The sequence below is a fragment of the Lathamus discolor genome, chromosome 2 (genome assembly GCF_037157495.1).
Source record: "Lathamus discolor isolate bLatDis1 chromosome 2, bLatDis1.hap1, whole genome shotgun sequence".
NCBI classification, from domain to species: Eukaryota; Metazoa; Chordata; class Aves; order Psittaciformes; family Psittacidae; genus Lathamus; species Lathamus discolor.
Window position 1 is genome coordinate 74,429,260 of NC_088885.1, and position 24,973 is coordinate 74,454,232.

At 38.5% G+C, this 24,973-nt stretch overlaps 1 protein-coding gene across 4 annotated transcripts in view; it reads right to left on the reverse strand.

The window, feature by feature from the left end:
* GMDS (GDP-mannose 4,6-dehydratase) overlaps positions 1-24,973 on the reverse strand; it is a 421,100-nt gene that overhangs the window by 255,544 nt on the left and 140,583 nt on the right. For all 4 annotated transcript variants that reach the window (XM_065667470.1, XM_065667469.1, XM_065667471.1 and 1 more), the window contains 2 exons: positions 2,081-2,273; positions 662-766 (listed from right to left, as the gene is read on the reverse strand). In XM_065667470.1, the coding sequence (XP_065523542.1) occupies positions 662-766; positions 2,081-2,273 (298 nt within the window). The remainder of the gene's footprint in view (positions 1-661; positions 767-2,080; positions 2,274-24,973) is intronic.

Sequence of the window (24,973 nt, forward strand, 5' to 3'; positions counted from 1 at the left end):
ATTGTTCCTAAAGTAGTGCAAGAAGAAAAGGGATGATTAAGTGGAATTTAAGCTGCATTGCTATTAAGGATTAAACAGCCATTTTAAAGCCATGTGTTAAAAGCCATCTTGTCACAAGTTATGGGCCATAATTCACAATTTTTTCAAAGTATACCAGGCTGTACTCATTAGCCTTATGAATTTAGAGGGTCTATTATTTCTGCCTCTTAATGTGACATTTATACACAAATAAAAATCTTGAGTACAAGTCACACTTGAAATCGCGTTTTTTATGCAGCTGTCCTCCTAAGTGTTCAGAAAACCTACCTTTTAAGGTGTCATTTTAACATTTTAGCCATAACTTATTATCAAGAAGGAAAGAAAACTCAGGGATGTTACAATATTGTTGCAGTCTCTTGAGAGCACTGATACACAAACTCAGATACACAAGCCTCCCTCCACCATCAGAGGGTTACAAAATGAGGCTTGAAAGGGAAAGGTGCAGTTCTGCAGGCTCTGAGACTGACAGAAGGGCTGTATTAAACACTGTGAGCAGGCTACAAATCATTACACCCTCCCTACAGAATTTTGGCAAGTTTAAATGAAACCTGTGGATGCATTGTTTCATTTTTCCGGTCAGATGCACACAAAATTGGGAACAGTTTCACACGGATTTTCTAACCTCTCCTGGGGCTTTCGTGATTGAAGAGGATGCCATTCACAGCAAAGAGATTGTAGGCCTCTCTGAAGTTCACCACAATCCAGTAGGCATACAGTTTTGCTGCTCCTACAAAAATAATTTTGAAGTGTTACATATATCCACTGTGCTTGTACACAGCTCAGATAGGCATACACACCTCTGTCACACACAAGTCCACATTTCAACAGCAGAGTGCATTAGGATTTGATTCACAGAATCACAGAATCACAGAATCCCAAGGGTTGGAAGGGACCTAAAAAGATCATCTAGTCCAACCCCCCTGCAAGAGCAGGGTAACCTACAGTACATCACACAGGAACTTGTCCAGGCGGGCCTTGAATATCTCCAGTGTAGGAGACTCCACAACCCCCCTGGGCAACCTGTTCCAGTGCTCTGTCACTCTTACAGTAAAGAAGTTCTTCCTGATGTTAACGTGGAACTTCCTATGCCCCAGTTTACACCCATTGCCCCTTGTCCTATCACTGGATATCACTGAAAAAAGCCTAGCTCCATCATCCTGACACCCACCCTTTACATATTTGTAAACATTGATGAGGTCACCCCTCAGTCTCCTCTTCTCCAAGCTAAAGAGACCCAGCTCCCTCAGCCTCTCCTCATAAGGGAGATGTTCCACTCCCTTAATCATCTTTGTGGCTCTGCGCTGGACTCATTCCCTACATGCATCACATTTCTTATAGAAAAAGTATCCATCCCAATAAGCAGCATCTGAATGGGAAAATACTCCTATTCTGTGCAGCCCCTGAACTGGCTAGGAAGCACTTGGGCATTTTCTCACTGTTTTCTTATGCACACTCAAGCACTTTTTCTTTTACAGTATAATTAACACAGCCAGAGCGTGTGAAATACGCCACAGTGGTGACCTCTGCTAATAAAAAACAACAACAAAAAAATTGCTTTGGAGGAGTAAAAGCGAAAATCTGGTCCTTTAACACTCAAATTGATTTGAAACTTTATCACCAAAGTCCTCCATGCACATTGCTTTAATAAGTGTTTCAAATTTCATGCGAGTTCATGAAGAAAGACGTGAGCTCCTGGGAGTTTCTCATTTAGGCAACAAAAAATATGAAACCTTATCACTTCAGGGGTATCTCACAACCCTTTGTGAAGGAAGAGCTGCCCTTCCCCCTGTCTCTACAGCAGCTCCCTGCCTCTGAGCTGGAATGAACATGGTCTTGTGAAGTGAGATGCTAATTTCCAACCCACAGGCAATGGCAGCAAATACTTTTTATATAGTAATTCATAAAGGCATGCCTCTCAACATGTCTAGTCACTTTAGCTCTATCGTCATTCTAATCTCACACCCAAATGACTTCAGCTCTGAGACATGAGCAGGGAGAGTAGACAGACAGACACTACACACACACCGTCAGTGATCCTCACCGTAAGGCGATCTTGGGTAAAAAGGGGTGGTCTCCTTTTGTGGGATTTCTTGCACTTTTCCAAAAAGTTCACTGGTGGAGGCTTGGTAGAACTTCACAGAGTTGATAAGGCCACAGGTCTTAATGGCATCTAGGAGCCGTAAAGTGCCAACCCCATCAACATCAGCAGTATACTCTGCTAGGTCGAAAGAAATCTTGGGGAGAGAAAGAAATAAGGAACCACCAATTTTACTAGGGAACCAGAACATGCTGTGATCACGTACAACCAACCAAAGTAATACATCACTTGTAACAGACTATCTAGACACTTCAGTACAGAGTAGATGCTCAGTTTACAAAAGTACCCTCAAAGGATTTCTAACAATAAACAAGAATTCCATAAATAGCAGAACCAAAAGGCTGGTGTTCCCTGATCTCTCTCTCAGGATTATTTTCCCATGTGAATTAAAGGGTAATCCTTCCCACAGTGGAAGTGTTACCAAGGACTGTCTCACCTCCACAGCTGCCAATTTTCACAATATTCACTTGGGCTTAATACCTTTGACACACTTGAATTTGGTTAAAATTGTCAAAAATACGTTAAAAAATGACAGCACAACAGCACAAACATGTATTAAAAAAACTCACAAACTTGAACAAGGTCCAAAGTTTCGGAATTTAAACACACATCAAAATGGAAAGAAGACTAGAAGTATCTGCTGTCAAATGACATACCACCTAAGGTGTGCAAGAGGCTTTTGCACAGAGGTTGGAGGGATGATGAAGTGGGAGAGCAAAGGGTGGAGGTATCCAAAAGAAACCTGATATCTTCTCCAGCTGACATGTGATAATAAACAATATGAACTCACACACGCTGCTGGGCTAAAACTCTTCTTTCTCTCCTTGCTCCAGTAGTTCTCAGTTATCTTTATAATGAGCTTGATTGTGGCAAAGGCCACAAGAGAATGATTGTGTCTAAGTTTTTGGAGTGTTCCAAAAATATATAAGTTCTATTCCTGACAGTTACAGAAGAAAACAAAAAATTAGAAAAGGAAGCTGAAAGTAAGAAACGTGTTGTGCCCACCCTAATTTGTAGGCAGGAGTGAAAAATGCTCGGAAGGGAGCTCACTCTCCCTGTTTGATGGGTACAGGCTGGCTGTTTGGATGTGCTGGCAATGCTCTTGGACTCTAAAGGACTTTCTCCCACCAGCGCCCATCCCAGAGACATCGTCGTTCTTCCTTCTACATCCTCTCTCTAATCCAGAGATTTTGCTTATACCAGTTCTTGGAAAAAAGTTCCCTGTTTATATTGCCAACATTATAAACAAGTAACGGAATGGACCTTTAAGGCAATCTCCATTGCCACAACCCAAGCAAGAATTAATCTACCTATGTCCCCTCTGGCTTTTGACTGACTTTCACGAATGAGCCCTAGAGTGAAGGCAACATTATAGTTTGTTAATATGATCTAGGCTAAAGGTTAGTGAGACACTGCCAAAGACAGAGAGTACAAATCCATGATCTCCCCTTCATTAGTCTTCAGTAATAGGGTAACTACTATTACAATAGAGAGCAAATGACCATAGCTGGACAAGCTGAGCTAGCACTGTGAAAAGTAACCTGTCACTTACCAGCTATTTTTTCAGGCTCCCTGCAGATTCAGATAGATAGCTCTGTATTAATTTCTCCTGTTAAGCCACTTTCCTATTCAGCAATCACTACAGGTTTAAGGCTTATTTACAGAGCAGATGACATAAAAATAACAAGATTAATTTGAATTTGCACTTTTGGTTGATTTAATACAAGTATGAAATAATCTAAATTCTGTTACTGAGCACCAAAATCAAAAAGGTTCTCACACAGTTTTGATCTGAAAGAGCAAAATGGTATGACTGAAAACAAACTTAACTTTTTTGGTTTTTAATAGAATTAAAAAACCAAAAACAAACAAAAAAACATTTTGGTTGGTTAACCTGGTATAACCCAGCTGAAACTGAGAACTGATCTATTGACAAATGCTGAGCATTTCTTGTTTTAATTGATCAGACATAAAGATGACAGTCACTTAAGGCCTTTCAGCTTGTCCTGGGTTCAGCAGTAGCAGTCATTTTTCTCCTTCTTAGTAGCTGGTGCAGTGCTGTGGTTTTGACTTTCAGCCTGGGAACAGCGCTGATAACACCGATGGTTTTAGTTATTGCTAAGTAATGTTTAGTCTGACCAAGGACTTTGTGAGCCTCATGCTCTGCCAGGGAGGAGAGGAAGCCAGCAGGAAGCCGAAATAGGACACCTGACCAAAGCTAGTCAAAGAGGTATGCCATACCACAGCATGTCATGCCCAGGTGGTATAACGGGGGCAGTTACCCAGGAGGGCTAGATCACTGCTCGGTCAGGCTGGGATCACTCAGCGGGTGGTGATCAGTTATATTCTCTTCCTTTGTTATTTCCCTTAGCGTTATTATTATTGGTGGTAGCAGCAGTGGTTTGTGTTATACCTTAGTTACTGGACTGTTCTTATCTCAGCCCGTGGGAGTTCCATTCTTTCGATTCTCCTCCCCATTCCTCCAGGAGTGGGGCAGAGGGAAGAAAGGGGGGAAGTGAGATTGAGACTGCGTGGTTCTGATTTATGGCTGGGCTTAAACCACAACACAGCTTCACTGTCAAAGTCTTGCAAAAACATCTTAACAGCTGATACAAGTCAATAATGCACTAATGAACACAAGTTGTATATTTACCATACAGCAAACACCTCCACATATTCACAGTAACATCCCAGCTCTCTAACTAAAGGCAAAACACTAATTGTACCAGGAATTTACCTATATTAAGGTATTCTTTCCAACAAACAGCCCGCTAAAAACATCAACCCAAAATGCAAATTATTGTTTACATATTCTACTACAAAGTATATGACACATATAACTAAGGTGGTCTTAAGTCAGAGATCCCAGATTACAAAACCTCTTAACCAGAGTGAGCAATGAGCCTGCAGTAGCAGCACTGGGAACTGCTCTCCTTGGCTGATGCAGAGGCCAGTTTCACAAGAGATGCTTTCCCCTTTTGCCTTATGAATGACCTCAGCCTTCACCTAGAAAAACCACTCTCTGGGGTGTGAGGTAATTGTGCCTCCACACTGGCTGGGTCTGCGTGTCCTTGAGAAAAAAAAACAACCACCAGCTTTGTGCCTCTTCGGTGGTTTTGTAAAGCGGGCTGTTGATCACGAGGGACGGGGCTCAGAGCACTAAACTAATTTCATTTTGGAGTGCAGGTTAGACTAGAATGGCATTCATGAAAATAAAAAATGGTTTTATCCACTGAAACCTCCAACACCAAAAATGCTGGACTGTTAAGACACTCTGTGCAGTGTAGGAGCAGTAACATGGCAAATACAAATCAGTGCACGCTGGATTTTAATCTTATTCTAATTCAAAGTTAACAATATAAAAGAGTTTTATAAAATACTGGGTTAAGTAGTTACAAATGAAGCAGGGTAGGAAAAGGTGCTGAGTTATCCATTACCACAGTTTTTGCCTCTACTTCTAAACATCATTTTGTGCAGGACCAGCAGGAAGATCGAGGTAAAAAAATAATAATGTAGGGACCTCATTAAGAGGGATGTGCAAAAGAGAATTGACATGTATGCACAACACACACACACAAAAGGCCATGGTCTGAGCTATAGAAACCAAATACAGAATCATATTCCATAGATGTCACTCATAGAAATAATCTTTGCTCGTGCACTGATGTCAGTGGGTCTGCCTGAGAGAGAGTAAAATCTTCATGGAAATTATTGTAAAGGCAGGTGTATGAAGGCTAAAACCAAGTCACTTTCTGGAAGAGTAAACATTTATTCAGTGGAAAAAAAAAATAAATTCTTAGGTAATACCTGCAGATGATAGTTTTCAAACAGCCTTATTTGTGACATCTTAAGTGCCTGAATTAGGAAGGTTGTCTCCTTGTACAGTGGTGAGTCAGAGCTGAAAGCCTAAAAGAGATGCTTTTGCTCATGCTTTGGAGAAACTATACATACACTAGTTTTTAAATTTAGCTACCTAAGATAGATGCTTCATTTTAACCTCAGAATCCAAAACTATCAATCAGTTGCTGTCAACTGCATAAAGCAAGCCATGCAATAACAACTCTTTTTGAAGACACCCCCAGGAGTTTTTGTAATGACTACAGTAGGGAAAAGAAGCTTCTTTGTCTGGCAGAAACTTTAAGCCTGAAAGTTTTCTCAAAGAGTATTGAGGGCATGGATCCACTACTTCTTTGCCCTCTTTGGACAGACTTTGTGACAAAGAGAAAGCATAACATACCAAACCAGAAACTGTCTACTTGGAACACATTAGCCTGGGTGACCTTAGCCCTCCCCATGTACAATGGAGACACTCTGCTTTTGCAGTTATCATTATCATTATTCTTTATAATCACCAGATTCAATCTCTACAAAAGATCTGAATTTAATAGAGCAATGTTTTAAATAAGATGTTTCCCAACTGATCATTCAAAACCAATCTTAGCAAGGTCTTTAACAAGATTTAAAAGCTTACTGAAAACTGTCTAAATGAAAACATGTGGGCCTTACCCTCCACAAGAACACATTCCTGTCATGTCTATGAGTACTATATACAAGACTGAAGACTTAATAATACTTGCATCTGACCAACAAGTCAACAATGGTGATATTCTGAAAATTATCGATTTAGCACACACACAGGTTTGGCATTGTGAGATACTCCATCTCTGTTTTGTCATTTGGAACAATCCAACAGATGGGCTGCAATCATATTAACTGCTAGCTTTCAACCAAAAATAGTGTGTGCTAGCAGAATATGCTTCAGCGCTCTAACTAAGGAATACAAATAACAATTTGAAGGTCCATCTACTTCTTACAGCCTTCTCAGTTTCAGAAGATGGGATTTCTAGAAAGCTGGCGTTACAAGAGGGAAGCTTATGTGAAGCCCCAGGAGGATATAGGATAATATAAATGTAAATTGTTGTTCTTTAACAGTAAAAGCAAAGGTGGCTAACCTAACTATAACGTTAAAATAAACATCTTTGCTCTCTTCAAAAAAATCATCAAAAACCAACCTATAGTAGATTCTTTTGATTTATCAGAGTAGAAGATGTATCAGGTCTCTTTAAGCATTAAGAAAGGTTTACATTCAGAAGCAAATCACAAAGCAGAAAAACTGCTCAGAAATGTTTCAAGTCTCACAAGTTTCCAGCGGTTGGTTACTTTTTTGTATTCTTTAAGATCAGTTCTGTTTGCTTTGAATATTCAGTGTGCCTTCCACTGCCAATAAAAACCACTGGGATCACTTATATCATCTCAGTAAACAAACTGCTCAACCCGTAGGAACAGGCATGTAAAGCTTAACATTCCAGTTGCTAAATCCAATAAAGACTATGGGCCAAGCATTCCTATCAAGTCCTAACACACTGGATATAAAAAAAAAAAAAAAAAAAAAAAAATCCTACGAATTCTAGGAAATCTTAAGTATTTGGAGGGAGCTGGGCACTATCAAGGGGATGGGGAAGAATCTGTGTATCTACAAAAATGTCAGGTAACCTGCTAGGAGTATAATGACATTTTTCTTTGCCCCAACCCCTTAACTCATGATGAATGCTTAACTCGTTGTCCTCTCACCCAATAAAAGTAGTTAAAAGATACCACAATCCCCCAAACAACTACATATTTTTCATTATATAGAAAAATAATCAATTCAATAGCTCTGAACTGGTTATTATTAAGCAACACCATTGATATGTTAAAGACCTATTCGACTTCTTAGCTAAATAGAAAATGACTGAAAAATAGTGACTGAAATTTTGGATAGAAGAACTGTGCATTTTGTAGATTTATCTTCTTTCCTATTTCTTTCCCTGTTCTCCCATTAATAAAGCAGAAAAAAAAAAAAGAGTGATCTGTATAAAATTCGAGTAATTTGAGAACATTATTATAAACAGAGAATTAGAAAGGAAAGAGTTCCGTAAGTGGAAGCAAAAGTCAACAATTTTCCTAAAATTCATGTTAGCCCAAGCTATTCACAATATTGCTGGAGCACAAGAGCTTGGAGAACTTGCATTTTGAAGTCATTCATGATGCAGAAGAATAAGCTGTGCAGCTGATAAAAGATGTGCTTCTCTGCCAGCGCTTATGTTGAGCTCCCAGTGGGTGAGTTCCACTGCAGCTGTACTGTACTATGGACCACAGACATAGTGACTGGAGAGACTTGACATAGTTAAAAGTTTGGGTTTGACATCAGTGGGCTAGTACATCACTTTCACCTCTAAGCGTAAAAACACAAACTAAAGTGCAAATATAAGCTATTTGCTGTTTAGGGATCTTAAACGACTCTTCATGATCTTCATGATCAAGCAGTCTGCCATAAACCACAACAAACTGCTTTAAGAACCAGCTCAGTCTTCCACAAGTAAGCCCAAAGTAGTTTTCATTACACAGAAGAAAGAGGAGCTTGAATGTAAACCTGCGCATTGCTCCCACATCTTTGCACCTTCAAAATGGGTACAAATGAGGGCTGAAGCACAGTTGAGTTCATTCACGGCTCCCCACCATCCATTTCCCCATGTATACTGAGATCTGGGAAATGCATGTCACAAAAAAAAGTGGTGATACGAAGCAGAAGCATCAAAACAGAAGTGTACTTTTCAGTCTGAAAAAATTACTTAGGATAACAGCAGCAAAGACATACACCACCTTCCACTACATCCCCAAGCATCAGGCCCTGCAGAATCCAAAATCAGCTATTATCTTTCAGCTCCACAAGCACTAAAAAATTAATGAACAGCTAAGTTATACTGCTATTGCCCACACAAGATAAAACCAGAGTGCAGCTAGTCTGAAGCAGCCTGAAGTGCCCACCTATCTTGCAGTTGAACTACTCTGATGGAGAATCTTCCTTAAGCGGCAGCAACTTTCTTTGGGCAGCTGAAATAGGATTAGGAAAAAGGGCCCCCTAATATACTCCACAGTATATACTCATATAGGTGCTTCTCATGATTTGGCTTGGATAAGTTTTTCTTACAACTGTCCTCCTGATTAGTTTCAAGTTGTTGATGAAAACGGTCTGAAATACTCTTTAAAGAAAAATAGCTTGGCATTATTAAAACAGGATTCTTTTCCCCTTCATTTTGAGAAAAATAGTACTATTTTTTGGTGCGGGGAGGGAACTAAAAAAAAAAAAAAAAAAAAAATCAACCCAAAACAGAGTATAAGCATGAAGAAATACTCCTTGAGTAACTGATAGCTGGATTCATTATTTGGTGTCTTTAAAAAGTGACTCCTCCATGGCAAACTGCAGGTGCTGTAAATCCAGCTCGTGAGGTCATCATGTTCACCTTTGCCTATAAAGCATCCTACTCGTATATGCTTGACCAGTTAAGAGGTATAGAAAAACCACCAGTTGCCTTATATTTTCAAAATGTCAGTGCCACAATTCTTAAATTGAAATATCCATGCTCCATTTTAATAAAGCAAAGTCTCGTACATCCTGAACAGTTGCCTTGGCTACTGACTATTGACTGAAAGGTGTGGGTTTGGAGCAGATCTCCGAATAAAGGTAACTTGTAAACTGTTTATTCTTCTGTTTATTAACCAGCTAACTTAGTGGATTAAGAGAATTTAAAAGAGTTAATTTAAAGAGAGTTGCCCAGAGACAGGTCTGAATGAAATGGACACAAGTTGAAACGTGAAAAATTGCAATTAGATATTAGGAGAAAATAGTTCTCAGCATGGGTAGTCTAATACTGAAACAGGTTGTGCAGAAAGGCTGTGGCATCTCCACCCTTGGAGGTACTCAAAACTCAATCAATCAGGTATAGCCCTGAGTCACCTCCTGTAAGTTGCCCCCGCTTTATGGAAAGAGGTGGTCCAAATAGCATTCAGAAGTTGTTCCTAAACCAAATTATTGTACAATTTTTAGACAACAGGGGATTACAGCAGTGTTTTTCGATGCTTAGACATGTAGCACCATCCAATGAGTAGAAAGCGGTTGTACAATGTGCGCAGTTCTGTAGGACTGGTTTTGTAGAAAATCAGTGATTTTACTCTACTGGGGGAGCGAAGAGTCTTTCACAGCAACTTTTCAGAGGCACACAGTCCAACTTGCTATTCATCGTATCTCCTCCACAGAAGAGCTTCAGAGAGAGGAATGTTCAGATCTGATAGTAAAAAAGTACCAAAGTGGAGGAGGAGAAGGAGGAGGGATATCACAGAACATGAGATTCAGTATGGCCATAAACCTTTGTCACAAATATGTAACCTCCCCATTAGTTTTGCTTATCTTCTTATCCATTTGTTATTAATTTGATGGAACTGGGGAGTTGTCAGGGTTATGTGATGCAAGGGATTTATCTTGCAGAACAATCTCCAACCCACTGTTCAAAGTCTTTAGTTTCAAATTACAGAGATTAGAAAAGAAGTTTTAGAAAAAGAACTGTTGATTCTTTATTCCTTTTCTGCATGATATTGTTCAGAGGTAGTTTGACAATATACATATTTACCCAAGTTTTTAAGCATAAGGCACACGCAGCAAAGTCAGCATGGGTTTTGATGCTTTAGATTTTGTAGCTTCAATGGCTAGTGACACTGTGATACCCTAAAAGCTTTCTTACATGCTGAAGTCCAGCTGTGTCAGAAGCTTTAAATGCTATTTAGTAGAAAGACAAAAAAGGGCAACTCATAGAGTCACTAGAGAACATTCAAAGGGAGATGTAAAAAGATAGCCAATTCATTTCGCTTTATATGTACCAGGGGAATAGAGAGCTATGAATAAAATGCATGCAGGGAATGCAGTCACTTTGAAAGCAACAGCATCATTTTTACTCACTTTCACATATATAGAAATTAATTTAAAACATACAGGTTATTTAAAATTCTAGCATGACGACTAGTTTATAGTATTATTTTTTTAACTTCAGATGCCTTTTAAAAAACTTTTATCTTTGCTTCCTTGATGCTTTCAGAATACGTAGAAAGATGCTCTGCACAAAAGTGATAAACACATCATCACAAGAAAAAAGAAAGAAAAAAAAACCTTCACAAAACCCAACAAACCTTCACCACCTGTTTGCTTTATGATTTTGATGGACTTTCAATGGATGGCAAGATAGATCCTGAACTAAAGCAATAATCTACTATGGCACAGCTTTATTGACAGTAGTCTCTCTTCTCTTTGCCTTCCTAGCCAAAAAGATTGCAAAATATGACTTTACGCAGTGGACTCTTCCAAATGTTGATACAGCTCCCATGTTGCCTAGAAGCTAGCATTACCCGAATGTTTTGCAAATGACTACCTTTCTTGACTGTTGTGTAGGTTGTACTCATGCACAAGGTAAAGTCTCCCCCTGTTTATGGGCCATGCCAGAAGCCTTGCTTTTCCAAACTAGAGAGAAATTATATGTTTTCAGCATTTACTATTAATCACTTAAGAAGATTACTTCCCAGACTGCAACTTCTCACGCCAAATGCATTGTTTTAGAAAGCTCAGAAGCAGTTCAAACAACTGTTTCTCAGGTAGCCCTGAAGGACAAGAAATGACCCTCCCTCCATGAGGAAATAAAATAATATTTCACATATGTTTTTTTTTGACAGATTTGAATATGGACTAGGGTCTTTTTTTCCTTCAGGGCATTTAAACTGGAAATAAAATATACTGAAGAAATGCAGAACCTTTGTAGAATAATTTCTCATTTTTTTTCAAATTCAAGTAAGTAAAAATTTAAAACTTGGTATAAAATTAAAATATTTTTAACCATTTTTTTTTGGTTGTCACTTTTCCCCTCCCACCCACACATTATCTACTGAACATTGTCTGACCAGTCCTCCAAGTCATATTTGTCATTATTTTGGGTTAGCTTTCTGGGATATATCCACCTAGTAACTGATGTAGCACAGCTCATGATAAAAAGATGAGAAACACCACTGACTGCTGGTAGTCCTATAACTCATTTAATTTATTCTGACCAAGCTGTACATACTCTGAATGAAACATCTATTAGAGATATGACACACACTTCATAAAAAGACACTTTCTATAATCTTTAACAAAAGCTTTCACCTCTTACTCTACAGAAATCTGTAAATTTTAGCTTTCTAAAATTAAAAGCATTTTTTCCTCCTCGTAACAAGAATTGCTATCTCGTTCCCTACAGCTAACCAGGCGTTGAAAGAGCTTCCCTACTTCACAAAGATATTGCAAGAAAAAAAATTAACTAAATGAATGTGCATGTATTCCTTATTAATGGGACCATAAGCACTATTAGCTGGACTGCCTGTAAATATGCCTGACTCGGCCATTCAATTTGAAAGCTAAGGGTGCAGACGCAGTCAAGTCGCTGCAAGAAAACAAATTACTATTTCTCTGTGGAGCCGAGGTGATTTTATCTGGACATGCTTTTAAACCACAGCAAATGCAAGACAGAGCAACCTGTCTTAGCTGCCTCTTACTGTCAGCTACTCTAGAAGCAAATCATTCATCACAGCCTAAGAGTGGACAGGTACCTCAGCTCTGATCACACATTGCAGCTTGTTATATTGTGGTACTTTGGTTGTAGCCGAGCTTTCAAAACAGGTAGGACTTCATGGAGACAAAGGAGAACATGGAGTTTTGACAAAATAAATAAGTATGTGCATACACACGGAAAAAAATATCATGTCTTCTGTCTTGGGCACAAGTATCTAGGAAACATGATCTGCCTTGAGGTAGCCGGGGTGGAGAAGGATGGGGGGTTTCAGAGCTCAAAATCCAACACCTGCACCCATGTGGCAAAGGAGATGCGTATACCATGTCAGCAAGCAAAGAATGTCTGCCCCCATTTGTGCACTCAGTCTATTCTTCAAAAAGTAAAGAAACAGATATACCACTGTTAAAGTATCATAAAGCCACATCTTCTAAACAGATTTCAGACCTGTTCCTGTTCCGCTCACTCTCCTCAGTAAGTCTGTATCTTCCTTGTTCACCATGGGGACTAATCACAATTTTTCCTAATGTTACACCTCCATGGACTTAATTCTACTTTCTGGTTTGCCATAAAGCAAATGAAAAATGCATCAACTCCTCTTTAGCTAGAATGATTTCAGCATAACCCAGACTTCTATATAATTAACTTCTGAGGCTTTTGTTCATTTGTATTGCAAGTGTGTTAAGAATTAAATTGGGATGGCTAATTGCATGGGGCAAATTTGGATAGATATATATGTACTGACAAAAGACATGCTCCCACAGTTGCCAAATTCCCAGTCCCTGCTCCAGCACTCCAGCAGGAGTGACTGGGAAAATGAATAAACATGCAACAGCATGTCAAGAAATAAGTCACCAGGGTTTGGGTTTTTTTGGTTTTTGGTGGGGTTTTTTTTCAGCTTTCTTTTCTGAACAGGGCAAATAATTGCCGTTTCTTCCAATGAAGGTTATTTGTGACATTTTACTTCAAAATCTTACTCAAAGAAAGGACAGCAATTACAAAACCAATCCTTTTCTTTTTCTTCACAAACCCAGCAGCATTCTTCTACTTGTTCTTGAGAGCAGCTGACATTCAAAAATATTCTTTAAGTAAATATAATAGTCTGAGGTTTGCACTTCCCCTAAAAGAAAACCACTGAATAGTTTAAATTTATTAAAAGTACAACCAACAAACCAAAAGAACCCACCACACCTTGAAATGCTAAAGCTGGTGAATCCTAGTAGATGAGCATTATATCCTCACCTGTAGCGCATGTACAGACACTTCATACGATTAATTTTAAAATCAGGGTATTAATAGCATCCACAAATACAGTAGCTGATGATGGCTTTGTTGGGAGTGATGTAATAAACCTGTAGAAACAGCTTTCAGTAAACTCACTGTAGTAATATTCCATTTCAGGCAAGATGGAGATAGCAATAATTACAAACAAAAATTACACACCTCAAAGTGGACTGTGATAATTCATCCTATGTAGGAAGCTATAGGAACGAAATACACTTTTATCACTGCTAGCACTCAGATTTTAATGTAGTTATAATACTTAAGAAACCATGTGCCTTACATCTTCTCCAGTTGAATCCTTTCAGGGAGAACACCGCTCTTTCCTATGTGACAGTGAGCACTTTGAACTCAAAGGCGATCCCCCATAAAACATTCTATTTAATCGACTGAGCTGCCTCAGAAGGATGTGGGTGGCTAGCTAGGAAAAAAACATGTGTCTTGACAGGTACATGGGGGTAAGGGGGAAAAGGCCAAGGGGCAGAAAGCTGAAAGGGATGAGACCCTCTGGTTAAACTTTATCATTTTTCCCCTTTTTGAACAAGAAGGATGTTACTCTCCAAAAACAAATCAGTCTGTTAGATCTTCTGCTGGCATCACCTTCACCTTTGCTTTATTCTTATTATTGACTCTTAAAGCCTCTCCACTACAATTCTTAGAAAGTCATGAATAAGCACTAATTTTAAAAGGCAGCCTTGGCACTCATGAGGCATGGTGATCATAAATCAAAGCAGAACACTACAATTGATTTGGGTATTGTAATCTACAACACTAACCTCAGCACTGTTTTTCCCCTATCTCTTGGCTTCTGACAGAGAGAAAAGGACTAGGAATAACAGCTGCTTTTCACTTTAACATTAAAGCAAATCATTGAAGAAATGGAGACCCAGTATTGCATAAAATCAACAAGTTTGGGAGTTTCTACTCTCACCCCCCAAAATAAGTACTATATTACTTTAGTCCATCTGCCTGTGCCCTAAGACAGCATTGAACTTTTTGTCTGTTCTAGTGTTAGAAGTTACAAGAAACCAAAAAGCAGTGCTCCTCTAGTGTAGTCCTCTATAACTGAGTGTGGCATTCAATAGGCCAGTAAACCTCACCCTCAAAGCAGCTTTGAGTAAGACTTAACCGGCATATAAAAAGCTTCATCAGCTTTCAAAGTGAATTTAGCAGATCAGAATGAGGCATGTTGGAAAAGCAATGTGGAAAACAAACCTAAGTTGCCAATACATAGTGAACAAGATCAGTGGGAACATGAAATTTCACAAATAAGGTGAAGTCTGTAAAATTGTGTACGGCAGCATTTTAGCTTGAAAAGAACACATAGCTCAGGCAGATGCCATATCTCTATTGTATGCAAATATTTTATTTCAATTAGCACTTTTCAATCATGCTTTTTCTTTTCTGAATGACTCACAGATATCTCAGTCAAGAAATGGCAGGATCATAAAACATGCCAACAGGGTGCATTTATCTTACAGAGAGATAAATGTGGAAGGAAACATGTAAATCTATCTTGGGATTTTTCTAACCTCTTTCCATTCAAATGTTTTCTCTACATGCCTGAAAGCCTCTATAACATAGCACACTCAGTTTTTATGTCCTTCCAAGCAAGAAGTATTCACAAGAATTCAATTGAAACTAAGGAAATTGTGTTTCCAGAGCTTGTCAGTCAGGCAGTGAAGTGAGGAGAAATCAAGTTCAGCCTACAAGTTTTATCACACTGTATTAAGCCGAAGAAGAGGTGGTAATACTAAGCTGCCCGCAAACACACATAAGAAAAGGGGGAATCCTTAGAACTTCTATGAGCCACTGAGAGAGTCCTGCTGCACAGGTCATTATGATTGGTGATTGTCCATGAGGGAGATGGACTGAATAGCTGTGAAGTATGGCTGGATGAAAAAATTCCGCAAGCTAAGATCCGTGATTGCACACAACACTGACATAAGCTAAGAATGCTACGTCTTGTGGCTGCAGTAGTTTAGCTAATTTCCAGAGTGCTGACCCCAAGCTGCTTTGGGGCTCTGAGCATCCTCATCTGGGATACAAGAAGTTCTGTCAAGGAACCGCAAGAACAGGGGGAGAAAAGTACTGGTTGCTGCCTGCTAGCCAGAGAAGCAGAGGAAACTGCTCAAGTATGGAACATTAGTTAATTTTTGACCCTGCATCACTAGTATATACCAAACAACCTGTGCTGGGAAGTCGGAGAAATATAAATACTCAACATTGATGAAGAATTCTATAATTGGTAAAAAATTAAAAAGTTTTGGCATGAAATCAAAACATCAGTGTTTCACTTTCCTACCCTATAGGTTTTAACACCTCTCATGTTGTAGGAGTGCTCTCTCCACACACAAATTTAAGCTGATGTTAACTGCAGTTGCATCTGAAAATACGTATTTTTAATACCGGTTAGGTTCTAGGAAGTAATCCCTTCCTCAGAAACTGAAAGATTTAAATGAAGTCATGTTGCTAAGTGCACTATTCAGCCATATATCATGTTCTCAGAAGTACAAAGAGTACTCAAGGGTGAAGGGGTTTTAGGATAATGGACGATTTCTGCATTAAATACAGAACTGCCATTATATAATTTTAGCATTTTGCCAACATTTTGGGGTTTTTTTTGGGTTTTTTTTTTGTTTTTTTTTTTTTTTTGTTTTTTTTTTTTGTTTTTTTTTTTAACTGGAGAAGGAGGAAGAGGCTGAATGAAACTAGAACAGAACTGTTTGTACCCTGGTGAATATTAGGGAAATGATAAATGATCCCTAAGCACACAGACTGATTTATGCAATAAAAAATAAAATATGATGGGGTGGAGCCTTCGTGTGAAAATCTCATCCTTGGACAGCTACAAGGTATGAAATGCACCCAAGTGTCTCAAATCCCTCAGGGTTGCAATTATCTCATGATAACCACACCCTCGAGAACTGTCTCTTTTTGCTCCTCTGTTGGGTGGGAGGAAAAGGGAAGGGAAAGAGGTGTATTTCTGATTATGAAAAACAGAAGATTGATAGTTTACATTAGTGAACCCTTTAAGATCAAACTGTTAAGAGTTCCTATTTTTTCCTAATTAACAGAATGAATAAAAAAAGTCATGTCTCGTGTCAGTGTAATAAAGGAAAAAACAGAGATAAAGAAAAGCCATTAAGACAAATACAAGTGAAAAAAAGCCATGTATACACATAAATCAAACTTGTCAGTAGCTCTCAGTTAATACAGTAATAGGATTAATAAACATAACAAAATGTGATTAAACCCGCAAAGGCTGCTACTCAGAAAATTGAACTAAACTGTGCTAACCTTAAAACTGCAACATTATTTGTCAGTCCCACCTGCATATAACTGCACATTTTTTGTCTGCTTGTAGTGCTAGAAGATATCATTAGAGAGCACTGAAGCTGTATGCACTATCTATTTGATTGTACAAGTCTGGACTCCTCTTAAGGAACTGAGTGGATAATGATAGGATGCGTTTTATCTGAAAAAGTAAGAGCCAAACCATTTTATATTACTGAGCTACGCAGATAATCCTCAGTTTCAGGTAAATAGACTTAGCTAACACATAACCCAATTCAAACCAATTCTTACCTACTTACTTATTCAGTGTACAGAAATACAGATGCCGACACCCCTTTTCATGCTATAATCTTGACAAATTTATGTAGAAAACAAGTACTATACTTGCAAAATATAGCGATGTATCAGCCTAATAGCATATCTACAGGGGAATTTTAATCCTGTAGAATGAGGAAATAAACAATGTGTTTTCTTTCTCAGATGAGAGGATGCATACATGCTTGATTCGCTTTACTGCACTGATAATATTCACTCTCTGCCAGCAGACAGTAACACAACATCTTATCACAGGAACTTATCATATGTAGGCATGCGATCTAATTAGATTCCACATCAAAATATATAGCAATCTGATTCTAGGAGTATTGTACATCCCCAGCGATACCCCAAGACTTTAGTTCTCATCAACATTTAACAGCCACTAACTCTTTTGAAACTTAGCGTCCCACAAAATTCTAAAGGCAAAGCCCATTCAATTAATGCATTTGCATGATATACAGTATCTGGAAAAAAATGGTATGCTTATAAAATTGTACATAAAGACATTCCAGCACACAGTGAAGACAAATACACACTGCATCTCAGAAGTCTGCTATAAATATTTGTTATTTTCTTCAGATCCACTAGAAATGCCAAAACAGAAGTATTTTAAGAACAGATGAGATGCAACAGTTGCTCTAAAATGCACAGTACAAGCAGTTTTACGCAGCACAACCTTTAGTTCAGATTAATTCTTTGTCTCTTTAAAATCTGCAAGTCCATCCTTGAAATCTCTCTCAGCTGAAAATTATGCTGCTTTCTCTGGGAATTCTCACCTAACCTTAAATATATATATAAAAAAAAAAAAAAAAAAAAAGTTCAAGGCAGTGAAGGAAGGGATAACAAAATGCTTTTAGCTGTCACACTACTTTTCTCACATTTCCCTTTGCTATTTATCAAATCCTTGAATGAAGTCTTTCACTGGAGCTGAACTATGACTCCACAATGTTATTTCTATAGTTACAAAAGAGGATGACTGCCTTGCCAAGGAGGGCTGGGCTTTTAAAATGAAATAGGTATTTTGAACACAATGAGTCTACATTTCATCCATCATCTCTTTACAGCTCTGTCTAAAAGAGAGAAAAAAATGTGATGTGCTCCATGGTAAAGGTGAACTAAAAATTTCGCAGCCGGCAAGCCTGAGGTACTGTTTTCCCTGTAAAGAGTAAGGCCACATATAGAGAAAATGACTGACTGCTTACAAGGTTTCTCCCCTCTTCTCACTTTACTGTTTTGGTCTTGAACTTGATAGAAACGTGTCAAGTAGAGGAATTTCAATTTTTATGATTTGGTTTCTTTTTTTCTTGAAAACTATAAAAATATTCATACAAACAAAATTGGGTTTGGAATTAACTTATGATATTCCAGTATAACAAAAGTATTTCACTGAACTTATTGAAAATTCCATTTATGTCATATAGGAACATATTTCAGCTCCCTTTCCTTGCAATCTGAAGTAACGCTTTTATTTCTGGAACAAAAGACTGTAGATATTATCTCTGATAACTAGCTCCAGATCTGTTCAGCATGTTGTCCAGACCGCAAGTCCTCTTTAAAAGTTTACATTCATATGTGATATGCTAAAGAATGATAGATCAACAGGCTCTAGATCATCTAAAATTTCTATGTGTCTTATTCTTTGTGTCTGCATCAGCACACTTTTTGCTGAAAAATGAATAAAAGATGTAAATATAAATAACCTCAGCTTAACCAGAGCTAATTTTAAACCTCAAGTGTGTACACAGATTCAGCAAAGTTGAGAAATTACCCATGGAGACAGGATTTCATCCTGGTGGAGCTGCTGGTTGGGTCAGAGACTAAGTTTATGAGCCTTCACCTTTTTAAAGAAGAGGAATGTGATCACCAAAATAATGGTATGTTTACATATGCTATGGTGATACCACATATGATCAAAAAAGCTTTGGGTAGTTCTATACTTTTAAACTACCATTGTAATCTGCCCTTCGAAACCCATTACCATTCCCCATACCCCTCTCCCCCCATAAGAGAAATTCGTAAATCTGAATCCAAAGCCTGGAGCTATTAGATCATGTTTTGGCAGACCTTGATGTTCACAAAGCTGGTTGGGCACACAACCAGCACTATGCATTGACGGGATACTGCCAACCACATTTCAGAAACACAGAGCTTCACATAAGAGCTGTATATAAATAAGTGTACTATGGAAAACACATACAGCTACGTGAGCAGCAAGAGTACTTTCTGGAATGTGTGTAACCTCACCGTATCAATGCACACACTGAAAAAAACCTTAACTGCATGCTGGTTAAGTAACTCCCCAACACTAGGCTAAGGAGAACCATCAGCTGCTCAAAATTGCAGCATAAACCCCAGAGAGGTCGGAAATAGGACTATAGCAAAGGTCTTAATAACAGGCATGAAAGAGGCAAACTCTACAGGACTTTACCAATCCATGCCTCACAAAATGGTCTTTCCTATTGCTTCGTTAAAGTCCCAAGAATTAAGAAAAAATAACACTGCATTGTTTCATATTAGTCTGTCTTGGCAGCCTATTGCATTCTCCCTGTAGAAGTGTCTGCTTTCAAATTTTAAGCCCTCATAGCAATTATCCTGTTTTCAGACTAAACCGATAGAAACATATTTCAAAAGAAGTTACACTTAAACAGAGGGAATTCAGCAGTGATGAATGTTCAACGGACCTCAGTGGCAATAAACTATTTACTGTCTTAACCTTTTAAGTTTGCACAACTGAAGCACTCAAGAGCCCTGTGATGAATTAGCTGAAGTGTTTGGTTGTGAGTCAAGCAGCCGCTGGTTCAAATCATCTGTCCAGCAACACTGCCCGCTGAATAGCCCCTGCAAGCAACAGCTGGGTGCCAAAGTGAGTGTCTTCTCATCCCTTCTGGAGCTCCATTGGCCAACCGTAGTTTCTGCCAACTTTTACTATGTCCACCATCCCTAATGGAGTCATTTTGGAAAACAAAGCACATCAAAAGCTGGGAATGATCCTAATCATCTTTTAATTACCCGCCAGATTATTACTTTACAGAAGACATAACATAGAGAGAACATCAAAAAGCATTCAGCGCACTCACTGCTACAGTAGCTGATTTAGATCTGCTATCCTCCTCTTGCAAGATTGCCAAAATAAATTGAAAGGGAAGAAAGAATCACGCCTATTGCATAAGCATCATCACCAAGGCTTTCCCATCACCACACTTCTGAAATTAGGTAACGGGAAGTAACCCACTACAGATAGGTGAGGACACCTAAGGCTTGGCAATGTACTTTTGGAAAACCTGTCTTTAGAGAAGTTAGTTTCTATACATTTTGAACAGAATTACTTTGCCTGTATTGAAAATGCACGGGTAGCTCTCTTGTAGTTGTAATTCTGGAATTATTAGAATAGGTTTTTAAAAACAGAGGGACCTCTGTAGGCCTTCTGTTTTTCAGTTTCAGAAGAATTCGATTTCTCTCAGCATTACTTGGAAATAAACCAGGTGATCTCTACCTTGCCTTTCAGTTGAAATATCTTTAGATGTGCTCTTCTCTTTACGTAGATGTATACATGTGAAATCTGTAGACTAAGATCCCACATATACACACCACAGATAGTTCAGGTTTTCTAAATAATCTAAAGAAATACAGGATCAGTTTTATGTTTTGATTTGCCATATAAAATGTGGAGCTATTATTTACACTATTCATTTCAAAAGGACATGGTAGTTTATTAATTTTTTTTTTTTCTTTTTGTGGGTTTGTTTGTTTATTTGTTTGGAGTTTTTTGTTAAACACTACTTCAGTGTTTGTAATTCACACACTTGAGTATGAAGCATGCTAGTATAAGAAACTGGAAGCAAAATCAGAAACATCCATAAACTGCTTAATTTCACACTGAGTAAACCATAAAAGCCCATAGCTGGTATTATTTAAGTCTGCAGGTTAGAAAACAAAGAAGCATCAGCTATTCAGACTGATACATACAGAAATCCAAGGAAAACATCATTACTTAAGGAGAAGGGACATATTTTTTCTGTTCCAATTACTATCTTCTTAAGTAGCGATTATAGACATATAGCTAATACTACTTACAATTCTTTTTTAGCATAAAAAAGTCCTTCGTAACACAGGCCATATGATTTCACTCAATGATTCTTATATCAAGCTGTATAAATAGCTAGTAGTTATTTATATCTTTTAGGCAAGCATCCAATCTTGATTTAAGGATTGCAAGTAATGGAGAATCTTTCACATCCTTTGGTAAGCCGCTCAAATGCTAATTGTCCTCACTTTTAAAAATTTGCACCTCTTCTCTAGTTTGAATTTGTTTAACTTTAGTTTTCAGCACTGGATCTCCACGTAATTGCCTGTGAGGTTAAGCACCCTGTAATACCAAACATCTTATTCCCTGAGTGAACAGGATCAAATGGCTCCTTCACATTCACTTTAACGAGATAATTCTAGTGGTCTCCGAATGTCATTTACTGGGAAGGCTGTTTTCCAGTCCTAAAAATCACTTTTATATTTTCTCTGAGTCATTTCCTACTCTCAACATATTCTGAAAAAGAGAAGACCAGAGGTGTTCTCATATTAGTTTATACAAGCAATATTGAGTCCTTATTTCTACTGAGTAGTTTCCTGTCAGGCTATAAACCTCACTGTTTTTCTGCCATGTCACTGCTCTGTGCTCAGCACCTACTACAACCTGTAAATTCTTCCACAGTTCTTACTGTCCAGCATACAAACTTTCCACACCCCAACCCCTCCTTTTAGGTGACTAAATGGCTTTCAGAGACAGAAATGCCCAATTCTGCAGAAAATGGAGCCCTCTCAAAGCCACCCTGGAGATCCTTACTCAATATTCCCCAAACCAAGGGCACTGGGCATTGCCAAGCCCTAGACAAAGTTAGTCTGTCACCAACCATACTCACCGTCTTGGGCACAGCGCACAACCCTGCTGTGGGTGCTGTACCCACTGACACTCCCAGGCCAAGAACAGCTGTTATGGAAGAGGTGAGGTTTGCAGTGGGAGGAGAAGTAGCAGGAGTCATTCCACCACACTCTGCAGTGTTCCAGAAGGCTGCAAGAGGGCCTGTTGTGCTGCAGAAGCAACGCAGACCATACTCCACAGGACAGCTAAGATGCTGCTGAGCTTCTGAGAGACCCAGAGCAGATGCTCATCAGCTCCGTAGCACTGATCCCGTCTCAAAGGTCTCTGTATTTGTGCTCCCCTCTGTGCCTCACATCAGAGTGCCCCACTGCCTTTTCCTAGACTACACACTGTATCTTACCCCAAGACATTTATCTTCATCAACCAAGGTGAAATACAGTTAGAGGACATATTAAACTAGTTTGGTTAAACTTTTTTGTAGCTTAAGAAGTCGGAAACGGCAATCAATTCTATTTGCAAACTGTAAAGCAGCTCAAAACTGATAGCAAGTTTCTAAGGAACAAAACACTAGATTTATGAGTGACCCATTTTTGAAGCACAAAAACATGATTATGAAGAAAGATAAAAACAGAGGATGCGAGAAGGAAGAAATAGGAAATGTCTCAGTATTATAATTCTGTCTGATTTTCAATAAGCAGTAGTTTTGGTGACAGCAGGAAACCATCAGACAGATAGCTAATGATTCCTCAGCACTCACCTTAAAAAAAAATAAATTGTAAATTTAGAAGGCTTTCTGGTTGTGGGTATGGGGACTGGGAAAGTATGGTTAAAGAAACTACTAGTGTTGTTTCTCTGGGGTTTCCAAAAGGGAAACTAGCCAAATGGAAGTAGTGGTTTTTTGTGTTTTATAAATTAAATGTTATGTTGGAAAACTTAGTGAAGATCTATTTAAAAGGCAGTTCCTATACTGTATCTCTGCTTTAAAGACAGGGGTTTACACTAGTATCTGGAAAATCTCAGGAAATGGGCCTTGAGCTGAGGACCCAAGGCATGTGCGACACAGCAGCAGTGACTTACACAGCTGTGGACAGGAAGACCAATTTCCCAGTGGTCATGACCCCTCTCATGGCACAGGCCTTAAGCAGAAGTCAAAGGCACATTACTGTAGGCGCTGAAGCCTTCCTTGCTGCTGTATCACACAAAAACTGTGAGACACAGATAAGCCCTTGTAGTGCCTCCCAAAAACTCAAAGTGGACAGGAATAAGACCCCAGCAAAGACAGCTGCATCACACTAACCTCTGTTTCTGGCTCTGCTGGCATCAACCAATTACCCATTCACAAGCCGAAGCACTTTCAAGCCTCTGGAGCTGATTTGCCAGATTAAGCTGCAGTGATGAAGACAGTTTAGCTTTGTCAGCATCCTTATTGAATTAGGGACCTCACTTGAAATGATCCAAAATGAAAGGAGGGAAAAAAGACATTTCCTAGACCAAGCAGACAAGATGACCCTCCATCCCAGGCTTGTGTTGCAGTTATGCTCCTGCATTTATCTCCCAAGTCCCACCTCAAAACCCTTCATCTAGTGACAGAAAGAAGTAGCAGATGAACAGAACTCCTGAAATTCATTAAATTTGTCACAATGCTTTATATGACCAAAATGTTCAATAAATCTACCCCAAATCCTGTTCAAGCAAGTAAAGTTTTACTACAGTTCAGGTCAATTCTGCCGTGTCTGTTCCAATTTAATTCATAGAGATGAACACAGTGGAAATAGCTTTTTTTACACTGTAAAAGCACTTCATTAGAGAGTTAACAGTAATTTGAATCAAATTAAAGGTTTTTCCAAGCACAAGACACCTTTCACTTTTACTGACTTGTTCCTCCTTTCATTTACATTAGTTTTACTGCAACCATGTCTTTGCCAACATCACAAAAAAAACCTTCATTATGACAGTTTAATGATTTACTACCCTACCGATAGACAAAAGAAAAAGAAAAAAAGATAAAGAAAAGGTGTTTGGTAGTATCAGGAAATGCACTTATTTTATTTTCTGAATTAATGGGAGGAGAAAGCTCCCCAAAACAGAGATAGTCATGTGGGTTTGTTGGGAAAAGGAAAATAAGTCATAAGAAAACATAAGAAACACTCCTCTGGCTTATTTGGGGACCAAGCATTGTAGGAGTGAAATAATAAGAAAATTGTTTTCTCCTTGTTGGCTTTATGTCTCTGGCATGAAGGAATCTGGAGAACACGAATGAAGTAAACTCTGGAATGTCTGTAATGTGGCCAAAAAGCATTAAAGTTATTGGTTTATATATACGACTATACATAGAGGGCCTTGATTCTAATTTACTGAGAGCAACAGCACACCAGCTTTGGGGTACAAGCTAGAATAAACCCTAGGGAGAATGTACAAAAGCACACATACTTATATTTGCATATACATGTGTGCACACTAGCACCCCTCAAATATATTTGCTTGTCATAATCTGACACCTGCACAGGTCAAAGAATTAATCTGTGTGAATCTGCTAAAAATTATTTTGAAGATTTTTAAATAGTATCATCCATTGATTTTTCAAAATCTTTTCACAGGTTAAATATGAAAATAAATTTGTTGATAACAATATAGTTTTTAAACCATAGTATGCATTGAAAA